General features: G+C 52.4%; 1 protein-coding gene across 1 annotated transcript; it reads right to left on the minus strand.

Moving 5' to 3' along the window:
- Positions 1 to 48: 48 nt before the first annotated feature.
- Positions 49 to 17012, minus strand: EFHC1 (EF-hand domain containing 1). The gene is made up of 11 exons (XM_073335696.2): positions 16888 to 17012; positions 13513 to 13734; positions 11856 to 12143; positions 10530 to 10679; positions 8976 to 9168; positions 8374 to 8594; positions 6288 to 6428; positions 4821 to 5034; positions 3751 to 3898; positions 2253 to 2466; positions 49 to 364 (listed from the first exon to the last, which is right to left on the minus strand). Exons 1-11 carry the CDS (start codon positions 16948 to 16950, stop codon positions 293 to 295), a joined length of 1926 nt encoding a protein of 641 aa, XP_073191797.1. The 5' UTR covers positions 16951 to 17012; the 3' UTR covers positions 49 to 292.
- Positions 17013 to 21572: the final 4560 nt, after the last annotated feature.

Raw genomic sequence — 21572 nt, forward strand, 5'->3', positions numbered from 1 at the left:
GTCCACCCCATCAGAGCCCAGGAAGAGACAACCTGGAACGATGTGGAGTTATTTCTTTAATACAAATGAAGCTTTTTCTACAGGCTCTGCTTACAGGCCCCGCATTTGGGACATTGAGCTACGTGAGGCAGGAAGGAAAGTGGGGCAGAGATGAGGTGAGCTGGTGCCAAAGGGATGAGCAGCGCTAAATGAAGCGATGGGGGGGGGGGAGTCTAAAGGTACAACATTTGAATATGTGTCATTTCAGCTGGGACAATCTTGGCTGGTTTGTGTCTCACCTTCTGGGGGCAGCTCAGCAGGAGAAAGCTCTGATGAAGTCATGGTAATTGATCTTGTTCTCCCCATGCGAACACAGGCTGATCAGCTGGAAAAGAAACGGCAGCATGAGGAGAGCTGAGAAGTACAGTCACATTTCTCTAAAGGGTAACTCCAGTGAGCAGCTCCTGTGGGACAGGACAAAGGGCCCCGTTCTTCCCTATAGGGGAGCAACCCACCTACAGGAGAGGAAAACTTTCCCTTATAATAGCCCCATTCACTCAGGAGTAACCTGCCCCATGAAGTTTCAACCCAGCGTCCTCCTCATTCTAGCAGGAAGAAGCCAAATGTTCCCCGCCCTTTGCCTACAGACTTCAGGGGATCCACAAGAACTGAGAGGGACCCACATGGGTGCCCCTTGCTCTGTTGTCCAGACACACCAGGTCCCACTGACAGCTCCTACGAAACTGTTTCCCTGTGGCAGCAGCTCCCAGCCACTGCCTAAAGGCAGCAGAGGGAACTGGCGTCAGCTATATTACCATCCCTGGGAGCTTTCACGGGGGGGGGAAGTAGAGTTTTTAATGGTGTCTTCTCTTCAACACCTTGGGATTATCATAATTCCTTTGAAAGATTTACTCACCCTTCATCACCTCGTTTGCACGGTCACTTGTGTGATGGATGCATATTTGGTTAATTATTTCTGTTTTGGAGGTAAGAATTAGCTGCTGCTGCTCGGTGCCTATTTTTAGCCTGTGGCTCTGGTATTTAGACTAGGGATCTAGGCACTTTATGTATTACACAGCTAGACTGGAGGGGCGGTCCTGGGGCTAAGGCCCTGGCTTGGGATTCAAAGCTGGGTTTAATTCCTGGCCTTGGCCGGGGTGACCTGGGGCATGTTAGTTAATCCGCTCTGAATCTCAGTTCCCCCATGTGTTAAAATGGGGATAACAATCCCTCCTTTCTCCCATTATATCAGGTATGGTAGGAAGAGTCTCCTGCAGAATCTAATGCAGCAGGGCCCTGATGATGAAATAACCTTGTTGCCTTTGTAATACCAAAAAAACAAGTCTTGCTCAAATGCATTGTTTTAAATCGGCTTGATCCCTTGGCTACCATCCAGTCTAATTTTCGCTAATTTTATTAAGAAAATGGGGGACATAGTCCCCAGGTTTTATACATTTCTTCAGATGGAGAAGTTTTCTGCACTTACAACTCTAACAGTTTATACTGAGGAAACCCAAGTTACCATTCGTGTTCAACTATGTTTGGTTTCTTCTCTCACACACGTCGTTCTCGGTCCTGTTTCCTACAAGGCAGACTGTGATCTCTGCTGGCTTCTGCTCATGGCCCCATAGCTGTATTGCCATTGACCCTTATTAGCTAAGCCCATAAGGTTATCCAGCCTTAGCGAAAGCCTGAGGTGGAATGGTGGAGATGCCATGCAGGCTTGGGCTTACTGTACCTTCTCGGCAATTCAGCTGGGATGTGGTACGCAAAGGCAATTGGTGATCAGAAGCTGCCCTGCAGGAAGCATGACTGTGGTGCCCACGACAACATAACCGTGGAGGAAGGCTAGTTACTTGGCTACCAGTGCTATCTTGGGGCCTACATGGAATTGGATTCCCACCTCCATCCCCCGGCTTCTGTTTAACCCACACAGGGGTGAAGTGGTTTTCACCTCAGGGTTTGAAGGAATTTCTCCCACCTCTTGCTAGTCCCACTGCCAGACTGTATGTGTGGGTCTCCTCTGGGGCCCTGAGCAGGAATGCTCCAGGAGGAGGGGGGATAGCACACAGTCTAGTTCATGGCATTGCCCGGGGATGGGGCACTGCCAGCAATGGGGCTTGGCTGCCTTCTGGAAATGGACAGGGCAGCTCCTTTGGAAGAGCTGAGGCAAGCGAGAGAGGACAGTGCTGTGTGCAATATTACGTGGCTCCCAGGTCAACGTTTCAGCTAAAAGCCAAACTCCGCACATGCTAACCATGCTGCCTCCTGACCTTGTTAACTAGAGCATCGCTGACCGGCAGGTTGAATCGGTTGCAGAGGGCAAAGAACTCTGCCTTCTCGAGGAATCCGGAGCCGTCCTTGTCGTGGTGAAGGAACGCCTCCCGCATGCTGCTGTTACTTAAGTAGTTATGGTACTTCAGCTGCTCTTGAACCTGCTTCACTAGCTCCTCCAGTTCCTGCCTGCCTGTCCCTGTGGCTAATTGGCTGTGGAGGAAGGAAAGGAGGAAATGACTGCATGCAGAAGTCACGCTTGACACAGCTGAGCTAAGTCCTTCTCTCATGTGTTCCATCAACTAAAATCTATAGGGGCCAGTCATGTTCCTGGGTTGGCCAGCTGTTCTTCCTGAATATATACAGGCAATCCTTGGACTTACGACACAACTGGTTCCTGAATATCTCATCTTAAGTCAAAAACATCGTAACTTGAATTTCCCATAGGAATGATGCTGGATCGAGCATTGTAAAGTCAAAACAGATGTCATAGTCGAAACACAATGACAATTTATAAACGTAAGGGCCGTTCATCGTAACTCCAATGTTGTAAAGTCAAGGACTGCCTGTAGTAGGCTTCTAAAGACACACTCCTTTGAAGAACAAGGCCATCTGCTTGGTGGACAGGACATTGGGCTGGAAGGCAGGGGCCAAAAAGCCTCTGCCCCTTCCCCCTTTGCCTCTGTTTCTCTTCACTCCTTTTGTCTGTCTGGTCTATTTTGTGTAAGCTCTTTGGAGCAGGGACTGTCTCCTTCTGTGTGGTCATACAGAACCAAGTGGCCCCATTCTCAGCTGGAGCCTCTATGTACTGCCATAAAAATCAGTAGCTGGAGCCCACAACAGCTCGGTGTGGCGATGGATGCCCTCACCCCAGGGAGAGGGGAGGGGAGGTCATATAAAATAAGGCTGAACAAAGCACTAGACAATAGGGTAGGGTCCCGTCCTTCACAGGCCAAGGAATGGCCCAAATGACCTACTAGCAATGGTAAGAGAACCGTCAGGTACGCTTCTCGTAGCCAGAGTGCGACGAGAGGCGGGTGCTGGTACTGTGAGCAGCCACTCTTACCGAGCGCCGCCATCCTCCACAGAAGAAGGATGACTTAACTGCTCCGAAGCAGGGCTGAAGAGAAATCTTTGCTCCAGGCCTCAGGGTGGCGCCAATGCTCTCTAAGGAAGATTTCAGGCTCGTGGGCTGTGGTAGTTCTTATATAAGCAGCCTTAGTGGTACCCTGCATACACTGAATTCCTTCTCTCTGTGCCCAAGGAGGGGTTCCCAGAGCGGAACAATCAGCTGATCAGTCATTAGCCAGCAGTGGCCAGAGTAAGAGGCTAGACATGGTACCATTGGTTAATGATGGTCTATGTAAGATTGCACTAGAATGCACAGCACTAGGGCAGCTACTGCAAATAAATACTAGCCAGTTGACCAGCTAAAAGCTGAATGACTTATTAAGCCCAGCTCTCGCTGCCTCTCACGTGCTCGCCATTGAAACCTACCTCTCAGCTGCCTGCGCTGCCCTTCGGCGAGGGGCAAAGTGATCCCGCAGAGACTGCAGCGTTGCTGCAGGGAAACTCTCGACGTTGCTTTCCATGTAATTCAAGACGTACTCGTCAGCATCGTTGATGATAAACCTGTGGCCAAATACTGGGCAAGCAACAGCAAACCAAGTGTTACTTCCGTGTGTGGGTGAGTCAGGTTACTGACACAGGAGAAGACAAGATTCCCGCCCTGAGGAACTTGCAATGTCAGAGCCAAATCAGAGCAGTTCACACAGTTTTTTATTGTCTTGGTGTAGGAAAAGATCTCTATGAATTCCATGGGCGTTTTGCCTATGTCAGGAGCCACTGAGTAAAGGCTTCAGGATTGGGCCCAGAGGAATTACACATTTAACACTGTCTACTTTCTAACATGCTTTAGGATCAGGGTTATTTTCCTCCATGGATGAACTGATGGCCCAGGCTCCAGGATTTCATCTGGCCCAGGGCTCCAGCATTAACCCTTAGAATGCTGGCATACCTCAGAACACCAACTGCACAAATGCTACGGAAAATATAGTGCTCTCTCTCTATGTATGGTAGAGACCAGATCACCAGCTAAATGAATGGAACTACACCATTTTCCACCACCTGCTGCATTTTACACTTGATCCAGAGCTAACAGTTTGTAGGTGGAGGATGTTGTGTGCAATATCTGTGCAAAAAGGAAGAGTTTGTCTACACTTACTGGGAGATGGAAGCATGGCGATCGATGCATCAGCAGTCGATTTAGCGGGTCTAGTGAAGACCCGCTAAATCGACCGCAGATCGCTCTCCCCGTCGACTCCTGTACTCCACCTGAACGAGAAGCACAAGAGGAGTCAACAGGAGAGCGCCTCCCGTCGACATCACGTAGTGTGGACCCCGTAGAAAGCAGATCTAAGTATGTCGACTTCAGCTATGTTATTCATGTAGCTGAAGTTGTGTAACTTAGATCTATCCCCCCGTAGTGCATCAGAAAACTCATTTAAAACAATGAGCCTGCTCTAAAGAACAGATGCTCTAACGGCTCCATCGAGTTCCAGATCTACCTTCAACTGTGGCACCAATGGTGAGGTCCGCTGGCTCGTAGTAAACGGGGTTATCTGTAGTGGAGCCTGGCTTGGGGACTTTAGTCTTTCCTAAGTATTTGCCTCCAATGATGCCTGAATTGCAGACAGGCGGCTCATAGATGCCGATCATGTCAGTGGAGAGGAAATACGAGAGAATGAACCGGCGCTTTCTCTCCTCGGGGTTTGGCGATTCCTAGAGAAGGGAAGGACCAGAGTGGGTTGTGTGGTCAGGAAACACATATTTGGACATTCAGGGTTAGCTGCTTTCCTTGGATACTCACAGATTACTCCTATACCCCCCCAAGCAGCCAAGGACTGAACCTAGAGCTTTCTTTTTTACACCTGTCTAAACACCTACAGCACTTGGTTCGAGCCCCTGCCTGAAGAAGGCAAGAGGAGTAACCAGCCTGCTGCACTGTAATAAAACCACAGACTATGTTCAACATCGGGATATCAGTGGCTCATTGGACTACTCCCAGCCCAAACTATTGCTCAGCATGCCTAACCATGGCAGAATCTGGTCCAGAACCACCAAATTCACTCATTACATCCACGTCTACAGCACTCCAGGAGCAAGGCATATCTTGTATGAAGTGATTCATCCCACAAAGAATGATTAGCTGTAGAATTAAAGTCTCTATCTCCGTGAGGTCTGGGCCCATTCCAGCTCCTAACCACAAGACGAAACCCTCTGAGTACTCCACTGGGTTTATGTGCTTAGATTAAAATTAGCTTTGATCTGAGCACTAAATTATGGCCTTCGGGAACAAATACAGCCAACGCGAGAGAACAGCCACAGCACGCCCCTTAGAATGTGGGAGGGGCAGACATCAGCTGACCCAAGGGTAGCATGGGAACAACCACTACATCGCAGAGGCCATGCACATGGCAGCCTCAAAGCTGCTGCTGTGTGAAGAACACAGCTCTCAGCTGGGCTCCCTCGCCAGCTTCCCAGCCTGCAAACCGCCCGACAGTCCTGATGTAATGAACCACAGCTGGCTTCTAAAGCTGGGATTAGCCCCGGGGAGGAGGGGCAGCGTGCACAGGTGCTGGCAGGTGTTACTGGAAGAAGATGATGTAACGGGGCATGGACATGGGGGCGAGGATGGATGACAGTCAGGTTCAAGCGGCATTGATCCAACACCCACTGAAGTTAAGGGGAGTCTTTCCACTGACTTCAATGGGGGTGTGATGCAGGACCATGTAATATTGTCTGGTCCTGCTTTTATTCTGCCTTACTATATTACTGCTTGTCTTAAAGGCCATACTGGAACATGTGACCATCCTCAAACAGAGGGCTGTTCGCTGGTGGCTGCTGAAGACCTTTCTTGTAGTGTTAGCTCCCCCCACTGCTATCTTTTGTTAACTGAGAACACACCAGTCCTCCAACCCTTCTGATTTGGAGGGTGTAACCAGGTAGCGCTTACTCATGTACCAAGCTCTCACCAGTGCAACCTGATAGCGCAGCACCTTGTGGTCATTCTCTAGCATCTTAATAAAGTTTTTCCTGGGGGGATGCGGCAGTAGAGAGAAGCAGTTCTGCAGGGAGTCTTCGAGAAAGCCGTAACCGTTGTAGGGAGGAATGATCTGCACACACGAAAGACAGGAGGCACATGTGGTTACAACTAACAAAAAGACAGTGGTCAGGAAGCGGCTCCGGGCAACCATTCTCTGCAGCGCGAATTGTGCCAGTTCTGAATACCTTCCCCGCGGGCAGTGCTGTTTTCCCCAAAGCTGAACCATGAGTGCTGTTTTCCCCAAAGCCTGGACTGTACATGTAAATCAGCAGGCCTCCCATGACTTCGGTTACAGCAGCTGACCCTGTGTCTTACATACTCTGAAAAGAGGCTCTGGAAGAACAAGTCTGAGTTTAAGGCCAGAGGGACCAGCAGGTCATCCAGTCTGACCCATCTCCACTCAACCCCCGCAGCCACCCACTCCCCAAGCCAACAACCAGCATTAGATCAAAGTATACCAGCCCACAATGGGACAGGCAGAGAGGTGCACCAATCCCCGGAAGCCCCTGCCTTGTCAGGAAAGTGAGGGCATTGCAGGGTTTCAGGTTTATTGTCTTGACTTCAAATCAAATGTGCTCCAGCCAAAATATGTTTGTTTTTCTAGTTCCAAAGCCTGCAAATTCAGCCTCAAGCTCGAGGCTAAAGCTGGGTTCTTTCCTTTCCAAATATCAGGTCCAGGAGTTTTGCAGGCCTGGGGATACCCATGCAACCCTATAATCTTCAAGGGGGTTCACAGCTGTAACTGATTGAAGCCAACTAATCCATTCTGTTGACAATACAGATCCTGTGACTTAAGCTCCTAAATCACTTAGGCCTAATGGGAGTTAGTCTCCTAACTATCTTTGAGGATCTGGGCATTAGCCATCTTGGCAAATGTTACCTATAATCACATTTCAGAGCACAACTGCTCTGTAATATGGCAGCCACCCCGAGAGCAGAGAACATGGCCAAACTGACTCACCAACTCAACTTGAACACCCCGCAGTTTGGAGGTAACCAAGCTACGCAGATGTTTCCTACATGAGCTGTGACGTTAAGCCTTTCCCCGCTCCTGGAATGGCATCCCAATGAAAGTACTAGCCTCTCTGGAACTGCCATAGTGGAACAGATCAGTGGTCCATCTACTCCTATATCCTCTCCCCATGACTGGCCAGAACTGGACATTCCAGAGAAAGACATAGGCCCCTTCTGCAATAATGTACCTACTTGTGTGCAAGTCTACAGTGTACAGGGGCTGCAAATGTCTCCTTACTTCAGCTACTCACCCAACCCTCTGAAGCCAGAGGGGTGATAGCCCCTGTACTTTTTAACCGTATGTACTCTCCTTGGCCAAAAGCCTGAGCTGTTTGTTCAGGTTTCATGGAGTCTTTAGTCAAGAAGTTAGTAGGACTCCACTCCCATAGAAATGTAGGGCTGGAAGGGACCTCGAGTCCAAACCCCAGCAGCAAGGCAGGACCAAGGAAACATAGACCTCCCTGACAGGCATTTATCCAACCTGTTCCGAAAAACCTCCAGCGATGGGGACACACGAATAATTCCTGCTCTGAGTCAGGGCTGCAGAATTTGGCTCTGAATAGGGACCTGTGGCAACTTATTCATATCAATATCTAATGAGGTTTATTGGTTTTTAAATCTCAGTACTCAAAGCAAATTCCACAAGTCCACTCATCACTGTGGAAAAGGCACCAGGCGCGTTCCAGAGCATTAGAGGATGTATTTTGCTTTCCAGCTGCCATGTCATTCAGCAGTGGAATTAACCTTAGAAGTAGAGAGTTTTCCAGTACTTCACTGCTATATAGGTTAAGACTCACAGCCCTACTGCCCTGGCTGACACACACTAGACTTTCCCTCTGGCATCCCCTTAATCTGACTCTCTTGAGCAACATCACAACATTAGGAGAAAGTATTTCTAAAAGGCTTACAATAACGGCACTTAGGAGTCCGAAGGGTCTTTGCCTTGTACAGACTGTTGGGTTTCTCCCCCCCACCCCGCCCTGTGAATTTTCTCCCAGGACCTGTGGCACTTCCTCTGGTGGCTTCTTCTTTACATCCACTGGCTGGAAGTCAGTGATGCCAAACTTCTCGTAATAGAACTGTCTTGTGAACTCATCACAGTCGTAGATGAAGAAGCTGCGCCCCAGGAGGGTGACGGGCTTGCCAACAGCGAAATCTTTGGCAGTGTACCACTCCAGCACCTCCTGATTGGAGATCTCCAGCACGCAGCGGGGGAAGGTTTCTGGGGAAGATCAGGGGTAGAAAAGGCAGCTCAGTGAGCTAGATGTCGTCTTTATTACTGCATACAAAGCAAGAGATGAGAAAAGCCTGTCTGTATGTGAAAGGTATAAACAGCTTCAGGGGGCCGGTGGTGGAATGCCTGAGATGTCGCACTTGCTTTGGCAAAGTGGCAGCAAAAGGTTAAATGTTTTAAAACCAACAGAGATTGTTTCTGTTGGAAAGAAATTGTAAACTCAAGAAAGGTTCCTGGGATTAATTACATAGACGGTATATTTATAATATGAGACACGCATGCCCTGCGTGCATCCACCCATCTATGCTCATGCACACACACAATTCCTGCTAACAGAAAACAGGTAAAACCCCAAGCACAGACTCTTACTCATCTTGTCCACAAAGCTTTTGGGCAAGTGCTGGCGTCTGATCAGCACTGGGAAAGGGTCTCTGCCATCGTTGCGCTCATGGAGTTCCCGAACCTCCACCGTGTCGTCCGCCAGGTAGTAATGGATGATGAAAGGCCGGTTCTCGCCAAACATGTTCTCGGTGTCGTCCCATATGGCGTAGAAGCGAAGGACCTGCAGGTGTTGGAGAGCAAAGCAAGGCCCATGAACCCAACATGACACTAAAACATGCCCTGTCTGGATTAGGCCAGTGCAATTTGCGGGCTGTGTATGCAGAAGGATCCTGCCCTGAGCACAGGGGTGCCAGTCTGCCTGTGTTAAGCACTGGTGAGACTGGCCTTGAAATCCTGCACTCATTTCTGGGCTCTGGTCAGCAAGTCATTGAGGGAGGCAGTTCAGAGAAGAGAAGCAGAAATGGTTCAGCAGCAGGAGGTTTTGACTAAGAGAACCAAACAGAACTAGCTAGGCCAGGCAGCAGCTGAGGGGAGAGAAGACCCAACCACAAATATCTGAAACACTACGGAGGGACAGAAATTATTCAGGTAGTTCAGAAGAAATTTCATCAAAGGAAATATTGGGGAAAATGCCCTAGCACTGAGATGTATCAGTCCCCAAGGGCAGCACTGGGACATTGATATCTAGGCTCGACAAAGTACTAGAGAATAAAAAATGCCCTAGCACTGAGATGTATCAGTCCCCAAGGGCAGCGCTGGGACATTGATAACTAGGCTGGACAAAGTATTAGGGAATAACAATCTAGTACTGGTACAATGAGGTGGACTAGCTGATCCAACAGGGCTCGAACTGCGACCACTTCATAACAGAACTTCCTTCCACCCCAGATCACAGGGAGACACAGGTGGCAGGCATCTTGCTCTCAACCATCAGGCTGCCTAAACGCCATAGCTACTCTCAGGTGGGGCTGTGGTTTATTTGCCCCAGAGGTCAAAATAATCACACAGCGATGGATGTTTGCAATGCTCCATCATTACCCACTGAGGTAGCAGCTAGCTGCAGAGCTGGGTTATAATGTGCCTTTCATGACAGATGTGAAATCAGGAGTCTTCAGATGCCAAACAGTAACTGCCCCTGATGCACTCAGGCAAGTGGCTGGTTACCCTACCTGGACATAAGGCTGGAGCAAGAAAGAGAGAGAGGAGGATCTAGAGTGCAACAAAGCCCATTGCCAACTGTGTCCACATATCTATTCAGGGGACACCATCATAGGGCCTAATCACATCAGCCACACTATCAGAGGCTCGTTCACCTGCACATCTACCAATGTGATATATGCCATCATGTGCCAGCAATGCCCCTCTGCCATGTACATTGGCCAAACTGGACAGTCTCTGCATAAAAGAATCAATGGACACAAATCAGACATCAAGAATTATAACATTCAAAAACCAGTCGGAGAACGCTTCAATCTCTCTGGTCACTCGATTACAGACCTAAAAGTGGCAATTCTTCAACTAAAAAACAGACACACACAGAGAACAACCTAACCCAAGGAAAGGCACCTATGCCCCACTCACCTGCTTGTCAAAGGTCAGAAACTGTTTGAGCTGGTCGAAGTTCGATGGTGTGACGTACATGCGCATGGGCATCTTCCGGAGCTCCGTGTACGGGTCGAAAATCATTTTCTCAGGAGGGTTCAGCTCAATTCCTTGGCTCTCCAGAAATACCTGGGGAAGTGTCTGGGCCATTAATGCTGCGATGGGTTCTAAAGGTCAGGAGGCAAGGAAAGCTCTGGGCTGGGTTTGGGAGGGAATCAGCAAGAGCCTGTAAGCTCACTGTTAGCAGTTGCACCTAGAGGCCCCAATCCCATTATGCTAGGTGCTGCACAATAATCATAGACTTATCGACTTTAAGGTCAGAAGGGATCATTGTGATCATATCATCATAATTAATAAAGGTTTTTAACTGTCAGTTGCCTCTTTGTTTCCACGGACCTTTCAGACCTCTCTGTAAGCCAGATCTTGAAGTCCTGCCTCAGGTTAGACTCGGGCAAACCTCCCATTGGCTCCACTGCTGGGAGTTTTGCCGGAGTAAAGACTGAAGAAGGACTTCAGGTCTTGTCCCTTTATGTTTCTATTACAAATCAAGAGGGCATGGCTCTCTTTTTTGGTTTAATTTGCGATGCCCCTGGAAGGCGCCAGCTCTGGAAAGCAGAGCCCTATTTCTATACTCAGGGCACTCATCTGAGAGAGCCACTGAAGCCAGTGGGACTGCTCGCCTGCCTACGTCACCAAGATTTGGCCCAGAAAACATGCAGCTTGGGAAGCAGCAGCACAAGCTTCCCCATCAGGGAACTGACCCCTGAGCTGGAGAGATCACCACAAGGCCTTAGAAGGAAGGGTCAGGCTGCATGGCTTAGTAGTTCTGGCCCTGAGGATGCCAATTTATGCTAAATATAGTTGCAGGTTTGAAATGGGAACTGGACGGCATCATCAACTCATTTCATATAAGCCACGAAACGACTCTAGAGTAACTTCAGGGACTGGATCTACAGCTGGGGTAAACAGGCATAACCCCACAGACTTCAATGGTCATTCAGTTCCAGTTTGCACCAGCTCTATAAAAGAGATCAGTCTACATAACGGGTTCTCAATGTGTTGGCAGAACCCTGCGGGGTGGGAGTGTCAGAAATGGGTGTCAGGGGGTCATGAGTGATCACCTCACCTGCCCCATGGTTTTATGTGGAGTGGGGCCCCAGTATGGAAGAGGCTGAGAATCCCTGATCTGACTTTTGTGTGCTGGGATTAGTGGGCTGGGAACAGAGCAGGGATTCTAGTGAGCTTTGCCCATCGCTAACTCCTAGGATTCTCTTAGTCGGCTAGTTCCCTGCATCCCTGATGCACCTGTGTGAATGGGTCACAGTCGACTATGCGGAAAGTCTTGCCATAGATGGTGATGTTCATGCCCCGATTCAGGTCTTTCCAGTGGTAATGGTCCCCGCGATCATTCTTGGGAATCCGCTGGCGTTTGATGAGCTTGCCCTGAGGAATACCAGAGTTCTCCACGATGGGCTCCATGACGGACATGCTGTCGTCCTCCAAGTAGTAATAAATACCCACTTGGCGGATCCGGAAATGCTCTTCTGTGGATATGGGAACATCTTCCTGGAAATAGGCATCAAACTTTAACACCTGTAATGTGGGGAAGGACCCCGGAAGGAGAGAAGGAACTCACATTAGTGACGGCATTAATCAAAGATCTTGTTAACGTTTGCCATCTGCTTTGACAACATGGGTCACTGGGATTAGTATTTATCATGCCATCGAGGGCCCCAGAGTCTGACCACAGACTGCCTGCAAGAGCCTCAGGGGAGCTCTCATTGCTGGTGGTTTTTCTAGAGCCCAATACTTTGTAAATTTTTCCTTGTCTGAGGCACCCAGGGACCGAGTGTAAGTGGCTCGAATAAACATAGCTCCTGCCCCCACGAAGGATCTCCAAGCCCTTTACAGCCAGGGGCCGCGGCTGGCACATTGCTGAGCTCTCCAGTTCCCATTGGCGTAGCTTACTGACATACACGAGCTTCTTTAATATGCTCATCCCCTCAGAGTCAGTGTGGCTGCCGAGCTCCCAATAGGGGAAGCCATTCTCTCGTTCTCTGGCTCCACTACTGATGAGGTTTCCTGTGCTCTACTGGATTTGAGAATCTGCCTCACTCTCCTGCAGTTGCATTTGCCCTGCAGGCTGACAGCAAGAGCCAGCCTGTGCGTGGGGAGGTGGTGGCGAGGGAGGGTCAGGGCACAAGGTGACTGCCCTGGCTTGAGACTCCAGGCTGCAAGGGGTGTAGAGTAGCTAGGGCCATGGACCTGTCTGCCTCTCCACACCAGCCCACAGAGCTGCCCAGGCATGCTATGGGGAGCAGATGGTGTCACCCTAAAAGCTGGCACAGCCTACACATTCCCCGTTGCGCTCTCCGAGCTCAGAGAGGGATTGCAACTTGCTGGGGCATGATCCCTCCCAAGCTGTGCAAGGGGTGGTGCTGCAAGTTCCTTAAGGACAGTCTGGCCCGAAGCAGATACGCTGACGACGACTAATGCGGGAAGTCTATATGGGGCAGTACAGGCTTTAGGACGCTGTGGTGATGAGCACGGTATAAACTCCCAGATGACAGCTCGACAAACAGGAGATGCCCCCTTTGCATGGGACCTTTAGGTGCCCGGCTCTGTTGCAGTTCCAGCATAATTTTGCAAGGAGAACATGAGAGGGTGGGACTTACCAGGGGATGGTTGTAAAGTGAAGCATCTAGAGTTCATCCGAGTTCTCTTTTAAACTACTGGATATGTCCTTGCGTAGCTCGAGGGGAATGCTTTATAATGTTTACTTACTGTAATCCTCTTCGCAAGCAAAGAAAGCCTCTTTCAATCCAGACATCAGTTGTCTATGACTAAGGACTACGGCAGCTGGAAAATACATTCTATACTGTCTGTGTCCCCACACCCTGGCGTTCTCAGCTCACAGCCCTGGGTTTGGCTAGCAATGCTCCTGAACTAAGGCTTTCTGTACCTTTTTGTCGAAAGCCACATGTGCTGGAATGAAGTCGGAAGGTGGGGCCTGCTTGGCTTGCCCGTAGGTCAGCGTGGGTCTCTTGTTGGACAGTTCATCTAATTCAGCCTGGGACAGCTGGTTCACGTAGAGTCGCTCCCTGCCTATCCCCATCGTCGGTAGCCGCGAACAGGCAAAGCCATTCCTATAGCCCAGTGTCTGGGAGCGATGGAAAGCCGATTTCTAAGGAAAGCAATTCAACCATTAAATACAATCTGGCACCAGCTAGATCTTGATATACGAAGCAAATTCTTTCACCAAAAAAACAGCTCAAGGTGTCAAATATCCTGAAAAACGGCAGTGCATTTTATTGTAATTTCTTGCAACAATTATTAATTTAACCTTTCCTGGTCCCACTTAGCCAAAGGAGGTTGCAGAGAGAACAGGTGTTTTGGGGAGCTGGCACTGGATTGGAAATCAGGAGATCAGTGTCGATAGATCCTCCTGCTCCAAAAGCTCATGCCAATCTAAAGGAGAATCTCAATTTGTTCTTAGCAGGATAGAGCCTCTGACACACTGTTGAGCCATTCTCATTCCATGCTATAGAAGGAGGTGGGAACCAGCACATTACAATGCATGGAAAGAAAATGCTTTCCACGCCCCGAATTTGCAACCAGTTCAGCCTTGAGCACGTGAACAAACAGCCCAATGGTTAAGACTCTAATCCTATTTATAATCCCAAGGCACCAATGGCATTCCAAGTACTTGCCCGTTTTTCCTTAAACCCAAATACAGCGGCCTCGGCCAGTGCTGCTCAGGACAGAGCAGCAGTGAAGCAAGCTGTTTTTTTAAGGGAAGTTAATAGCCAGTTGCACAAATATTATACTTGCCACAGAATAACGATTTCCTGGTGATAAATAAATGCCAGGGCGAAGCAGAGGTGGTTGTGGGAAAGACAGCTGAGACAAAACCAAGATGCTTATCTATGAAAGCAGGGGCCAGCAATCCTGTGACAGAGTAAACTGCAGTGTATTTGGGCCCAATCCTGCAGCCCTTAAAGGCATATAGGCAAGCGCCTAGGCGCCAACTGGAATTTTCAAAAGTGCTTATCTACGTCTTTAGACCCCTAGGTGCCTTTCCAGATTGGGCCCATAAGGACTCCCAGTGATATTAACAGGACCAATCAAGTGAGTCTGGCTTCCAGTTCAGGACTCTCCTACCAAATGACTGACGTGAATGTAAAGAGACAGCCCCAAATGTAAGCTATTGCATCTGGTCTCAGCTACGCCAGCATGTATCTGAAGGAACACCATTGACTTCAATGCAGTTCCTCTGTTTGCTGGTTCGGAGCCCATTCTCCCCCTCAATGAACACACCAACCACCTTTCGCCTTCCTCGTGCAGATTGCTGACACCAGCTCCGCATTTTTGAGCAACCCTTTAATAATAGCCCGACTAGCCAACTCCTGCTCATGGCGGATGGTTTTGCTAGAAGATACGCTCCAGTTCAAACAAATTAATTCAGCAAAGTTCTCTGGCCTGTGCTATAGAGGAGGGTAAGCTAATGACCACAATGGGCCCTTCTGGCCTTCGACTCTAGAAGTCAATGTGAATTACACCAGTTGTCCTGCTAATGTCAATGGAACTACTCACATGAGTATGGCAAGCGGGATTTCTACAGGCCAGAGGAAAGAAACATTTGGACAAGGAACTAGATTTGAGGTTCAAACTTTCAAGGGGCTATAACCAATGGTGAGAAAAAACATTTAAATGGTGACGAGCTGGGACAAAGCCCTTTTGATAGGTGTGGGGGCAAGGAGGGACAGCTCTTCACTTCTCACTGGCTTGTCTGGCTGATTGTGTGCTTCAGAATGCAACTGGCCAACAACCAGTGTTAGAGTATAATTGGAAGAGTATCTGGGGAACACGACAGCCCATTGGGGGACATTGGGTTCCCAGGAGGGTACAGACCTATCAAGCCCCATGGGGCACAGAGGTACCTAGCCTGGGGATATCAGATTCTCATGGGGGTCCCATCCCTATTAAGGAGGGTGTGAGGTCCATGGGGGGCTGATGAGACATGGGACCACTGGTTCCAAGAGTATTGGGTACCAGATCTAAGGGAGGGGATTGGGTCTCAGGGTCAGGGGTATCAGTCCACGGGTATCAGATCCTAGGGGGGATTGGGTCCAAGGGCTGGGGGATGAGGGGAGGTATCCACTCGCAGAGAATTTGTGTCCCGGAGGGGTAGGGGTGGAATTGGATCCCAGGGTTGGGGGTATCAGCCAGGGTATCAGGTCTCGGGTGGGAAGTATCGGGTCCCAGGGGCTATCGGTTTGGGAAGGGATCCAGTCCCAGGCTTAGGAGGGGGAGGGAATTGGCAGAGGGATTGGGTCCTAAGTGGTATCTGGTCGGGGGGAAGGATTGGATCCTGATGGGATGGGGCAGGGGATTGGGTCCCAGGGAATCAGTTCAGGGAGAGTATCGGGAGCCAGGAGAATCGGGTTCTGGTGGGGGCTTGGTCTGTGGAGGGGAAGGGAGATCAGAATCGGGTCCGGGGGGGGGGATCGGGTCCCGGTGGGGGCTCAGGTGGGGGAGAAGGAGGATGGAGGCCCGGGGGGGCTCTGTCCGGGGGGTGGGGGGCCGGGAATCGGGTCCCAGGCAGGCTCGGTCCGGGGGGAGGGGAATCGGGTCCCAGGTAGGGGCTCGGTCGGGGGGGAAATCAGGTCGGAGGGGGGATCAGGTCTCGGGGGTGGCTCTTTTCGGGGCGGGGGGAAATTGGGTCTGGGGGAGGATCGGGTCCCGGTGGGGGCTCAGGTGGGGGGGGGGAAGGAGGATCAGGGCCCGGGGGACTCTGTCCGGCGGGTGGGGATGGGAATCGGGTCCCGGGGGGAATCGGGTCGGGGGGAGAATAGGGTCCGGGGGGGCTCTTTTTGGGGGGGAGGGGAATCGGGGCGGAGGGGGGATCGGGTCCCGGGGGGCTCTGCCCGGTGGGGGCGGGAGGGGGGATCGGGTCTGGGGGAGGATCGGGTCCCGGGGGGCTCTGCCCGGTGGGGGCGGGAGGGGGGATCGGGTCTGGGGGAGGATCGGGTCCCGGGGGGCTCTGCCCGGTGGGGGCGGGAGGGGGGATCGGGTCTGGGGGAGGATCGGGTCCCGGGGGGCTCTGCCCGGTGGGGGCGGGAGGGGGGATCGGGTCTGGGGGAGGATCGGGTCCCGAGGGGCTCTGCCCGGTGGGGGCGGAGGGGAATCGGGTCCCGGGGGGCTCTGCCCGGTGGGGGCGGGAGGGGGGATCGGGTCTGGGGGAGGATCGGGTCCCGGGGGGCTCTGCCCGGTGGGGGCGGGAGGGGGGATCGGGTCCCGGGGGCTTTGCCGGGCTCGCGGGCCCGGCTCTCCTCACCGTGGGGTCGCTGAAGGCGCTGCCCGGCAGCAGGGGCAGCCCCTGCACGGGATGGGCGCTCATGGCCAGCGGGCGCCCGGCGCGGCGGCTCCGGTCCCAAGCCCACCCCGGCGCCAGGCAACGCCGTCACCCCTGGCAACCGTAAACATTCCAGAGAGCGCATGCTCGCCAGGAGCGCCGGCGGCGAGGGATGCGCCGCCTCTGGGCATGCGCGATGGGGGTGCAGCCGGCTCCTGCCGCGGGAGTCGGGGGCTCGTGCGAGCGTTTCCCGCGGGGGAGGGGCTTTGCCCAGAGAGCGCTGCCAAGCCCCCCCCCCCCGGGGAGCCCCCCCCCACCCCGCCCGCCGTGACAGGGTGCGGCGCTGCCAGCACGGGAATGGGCAGGGACTCGCCGCACCAAGCCCCTGCCCCTGCCAGGGCCCCTTCCACCTGCTGGGCTGGGAGTCCCTGCCCCCCTGCCAGGGCCCCTTCCACCTGCTGGGCTGGGAGCCCCCTGCCAGGGCCCCTTCCACCTGCTGGGCTGGGGGTCCCTGCCCCCCTGCCAGGGCCCCTTCCACCTGCTGGGCTGGGGGTCCCCTGCCCCCCTGCCAGGGCCCCTTCCACCTGCTGGGCTGGGGGTCCCTGCCCCCCTGCCAGGGCCCCTTCCACCTGCTGGGCTGGGGGTCCCTGCCCCCCTGCCAGGGCCCCTTCCACCTGCTGGGCTGGGGGTCCCCTGCCCCCCTGCCAGGGCCCCTTCCACCTGCTGGGCTGGGGGTCCCCTGCCCCCCTGCCAGGGCCCCTTCCACCTGCTGGGCTGGGGGTCCCTGCCCCCCTGCCAGGGCCCCTTCCACCTGCTGGGCTGGGGGTCCTTGCCCCCCTGCCAGGGCCCCTTCCACCTGCTGGGCTGGGGGTCCCTGCCCCCACGCTAGGGCCCCTTCCACCTGCTGGGCTGGGGGTCCCTGCCCCCACGCTAGGGCCCCTTCCACCTGCTGGGCTGGGGGTCCCGTGCCCCTTCCACCTGCTGGGCTGGCGGGGGGTCACACACCCTGGGCCGGCCAGCCCTCTGCCCCACTGGGAGTGTGCACCAGGTCCCCGCCACCTGCCAAGCTGTGGGGGAGGTCATGCTACCCAGGAGTAAGCGGAGTCAGGAGCGGGGGATAGTTCCACTGTTATGAGGCACTTTCCTGGCTTATACACAACCCCGGTGAAATGGGCTAGTAAAAGGATCTGAGTCCTCGCTGCCACTTCCTTTACCCAGAGGCCTGCCTGACCTCGAGGACTCCCACTCTCCTGTGTGGTCCTCGTAACCCCGACAAGCCTGGGCCCAGGATTCTTGAGGGACTGAACCCCCAACCTTGTTGTGGTCACTTAGGGCAGGGGCTAAGGTGTCCCCACTCCTGGGTGCTCTCTCCGCTCTGGACGCTTCCCTGGCTCACTGATCATTACATATAGTTCAAGCAAATACAATTTATTAAACAGCAACCAATTTTTTGAAAAATGGGAAAGGTTAAAGGAAAACACATCGCCCCGCTCTGTGGCATGAGGATATCACACCCAGCCATCTCTGGAACATAAGGGCAGTTCATAGTTTGTTCCTCAGATGTGCCAGGCCTCCCTTCCAGGCCCTGGCTGTGCTGCAAGGATACTGTGGGGTCGGACACTTGCTCTCGGGGTGGCCACGCACCTTCAGGCTCTAGGTGGGAGAGTCCTTCTTCCCAGCTTTCCCCTCCCTTCCCCCCCGTCGCGGTTATGATCCCCTCCAGGTTTGGCCTGCAAGGCCTCTTGGCTGGGGGTGTCTCCATCTGCGGGGCCCACTGCCCAGGGTCCTCCCTCGTTTTCCCCCCACTGCTCACTGCACCTGGTGCCAGACTGGTCCAGCCCCATCACTGCTGCTGCTCCACCCCCGGTGCAGCTCCCTGGCTGCTCCTCTGGCCCCTCTAGATCTGTTTGCTGAAGCTCTGCTCCCAGCACAGCTGTCTGGGCTGCTTCTCTGGCCCCTCTGGCTCTGGCTGGTGTGGCTCTACTCCCAGCACAGATCTGCTCCCTAGGCTGCTTCTCTGGACCCTCTGGCTTTGGCTGGTGAGGCTCTGTTCCCCAGGTGAGTCCAGGTTCCTGCTCTCTCCTTAGCTCGGCACAACCCTGGCCCATGCAGGCAGCTCTAGCCCACGCAGGACGGGACCCCTGGCCTCCTCACTCCCTCATTAGCCTGCCCACCCTGTCAATCAGGCTGATCTGGAGCGTTGGCCTCTCCGCATTGTCCCTGGTTTCCCATCGACCCTTCCCCTTACTTTTGGTACGGGGAGTTGTCCAACCAAACACCACCCCGCACTAAGTTTTAGTAAGGGGGCAACAGTCCCCTTACACAGGCAGCATTGCAGCCACACACTGTGGGCTGGCCAGCGCCTCTGTCCTGTTGACACCCTACCCATCCCTCCCAAACCAGGACCCAGTGCTGCCAACTCTCATGACTTTGTCTTGAGTCTCATGATAATTATTGTTTTCCTTAAAGTCCCCACTCCTAGAGTCAAGTGGACAGGTGATGATTTCAGCCTTCATTCTTAAAGAAAAGGCATATTTTTAGCCTGTGTGGCTGCAGAGACAGTTTCAAAATGTGGGCCCAGTGCACCCTAAAGGCTCAGAAAGCAAATCAAAACACCAAATCTAATATTTTTACATAATCTTATGATTTTTAGTGAGCCTGACTCATGATTAGGGCCCCACCAAATCCACAGCCATGAAAAATGCATCACGGACCGTGAAATCTGGACTCCCACACTTCGAAATCTGGTCTTTTGTGTGCTTTTACCCTGTACTATACAGATTTCATGGGGGACACCAGCGTTTCTCAAATTGGGGCTCCTGACCCAAAAGGGAGTTACAAGGTTATTTTAGGAGGGGGGTGTCACAGTACTGCCATCCTTACTTCTGCACTGCTGCCTTCAGAGCTGGGTGGCCAGAGAGCGGCGGCTGCTGGCCAGGCGCCCAGCTCTGAAGGCAGCACCCTGCCAGCAGCAGCGCAGAACTAAGGGTGGCAATACCAGACCATGCTACCCTGAAAGCAGCGCCACGGCCAGCAACTGTGCAGAAGAAAGAGTAGCAGTACCGCAACACCCCACACCCCCCACACACACACACACACAACTCCTTTTTGGGTCAGGATCCCTACAATTACAAAACCGTGAAATATCAGATTTAAATAGCTGAAATCATGAAATTTACAATTTTTAAAATCCTCTGACCATGAAATTGACCAAAATAGACCCTGAATTTGATGGCTGCATTGGAGGGCCCTACTCATGATTTTTGAACATTTGGGGCTGGCCATACTGAGGGCCATTCCAGAACCTCCCCCCCATTTCACACACTCTCTTCATCCCCAAACAGCATCTATGCAGGAGTGGCCAGCTCTTAAACAGAGACAGCTGTGGCGTGGGTAGGGCCAAGGGGGTACATCCAGGAGGGGTTTGTTATCTAGGGTAACAGCCTTCCATGTCCCATACACACACAAAGTGAGGGGTCAGGCTGGCTTGGGGCCTCCTCTGGAGGGGCAGGGGTTGGTGGGGAAAGCCCCTCCAGAGGGCTGGAAAGCCCCTCCAGAGGGTGAGGGTGGGGAGGGCCAAGTGACAACATGCAACCGTTCTGCCTGGCAAGGTTCTGGGAAGTGCACAAGCCCACAGCCTGCCTGTCATCCGTGTCACCATAGCAGTCAGCTAATGGCTCCTGCAGGTGGCTAGGCTGCAAAGGGTTAGAAAACCCAGACAAAATATAACAGGGACACTAGGACAGGACTGGGACATTCCTGTTTTTCAAGGACACAAGGTCACCTTAATGGTCCGCCCGCAAAACCTGAGAAGGCCCACGCCATTGCTCTAATAGTGCAAATAACTAATAAAATGCAGAGACACTTAGAAATGCTTCTTACTGAGCTGCACTTCATGTATCTTTATCTACTGCCTAGTGTCCTTCTCGCTGTAAAACCCACCCTGGCCTGTGTTACAGCAAAAGATCAAACACTGTGACGGAAAGGAAGGATTTTCTGCTATGTATGATTTTGTACCATAAATAAAACATTCAGGGGGGAGGGGAATGGCAGGTTGACTTTTAAAAAACAATCTGGCTCCTGTATCTTTCATGCCATTGTCCCTTAATTCCTTGGAAGGTCGGTGGCCCTGAACTGTGCACCATCGTTTTTTTCACAACATCAAGGCGGCAGCAGGAGCTATCTGTCTGTCCATCTTCCTCAAATATTTCAAAGGCACCTATCACCGTGATATTTAGGCCTGGGACAATTAAAGGTAGCATTAAATGGGCACAAAAGGGCTCTGGTCTCTCCTCCTTCCACCATTACCATGTGCCCCCCACTCCTTCCCCCTCGTCCTTTATTCTCCTCCTCCAACTGCTCTTCTCTCGCCTGAGACATCTTTCTTTTCTGAGAACACTCAGATCCTCCTGCTTTCAAATCACAGGGTCTACCTGAGCCACAGGAGAATCACCATTCACCTTTAGCACTACAGACTCTATGACACACCACTGAGCAGTTCCAATTGCCATTCTACAGCAGTAATATGGATACACACTGACCACTTCATTGAGATATTCAGGAGCACATTGTCAGCCACAGGAACAATGGGTTTGCTGCATTATCTTGTACACAGCTGTTGTTTATGTTGCAAGTATACATCATAATATGCCACTGGGTAAGTGACT

The sequence above is a fragment of the Lepidochelys kempii genome, chromosome 3, assembly GCF_965140285.1.
Source record: "Lepidochelys kempii isolate rLepKem1 chromosome 3, rLepKem1.hap1, whole genome shotgun sequence".
In the NCBI taxonomy this organism is placed as follows: Eukaryota; Metazoa; Chordata; order Testudines; family Cheloniidae; genus Lepidochelys; species Lepidochelys kempii.

Bases quoted from the DNA above. Each gene is read 5' to 3' on its own strand.
- EFHC1 (XM_073335696.2), bottom strand. From the start codon at position 16,950: ATGAGCGCCCATCCCGTGCAGGGGCTGCCCCTGCTGCCGGGCAGCGCC. The intron at 2,467-3,750 runs GTAGGTTTCAAT...CTTCCTCCACAG, and splicing joins GCAGCGCAGGCAGCTGAGAG to CCAATTAGCCACAGGGACAG. The intron at 365-2,252 runs GTCAGGAGGCAG...TTTCTTTTCCAG, and splicing joins GCGATGCTCTAGTTAACAAG to CTGATCAGCCTGTGTTCGCA.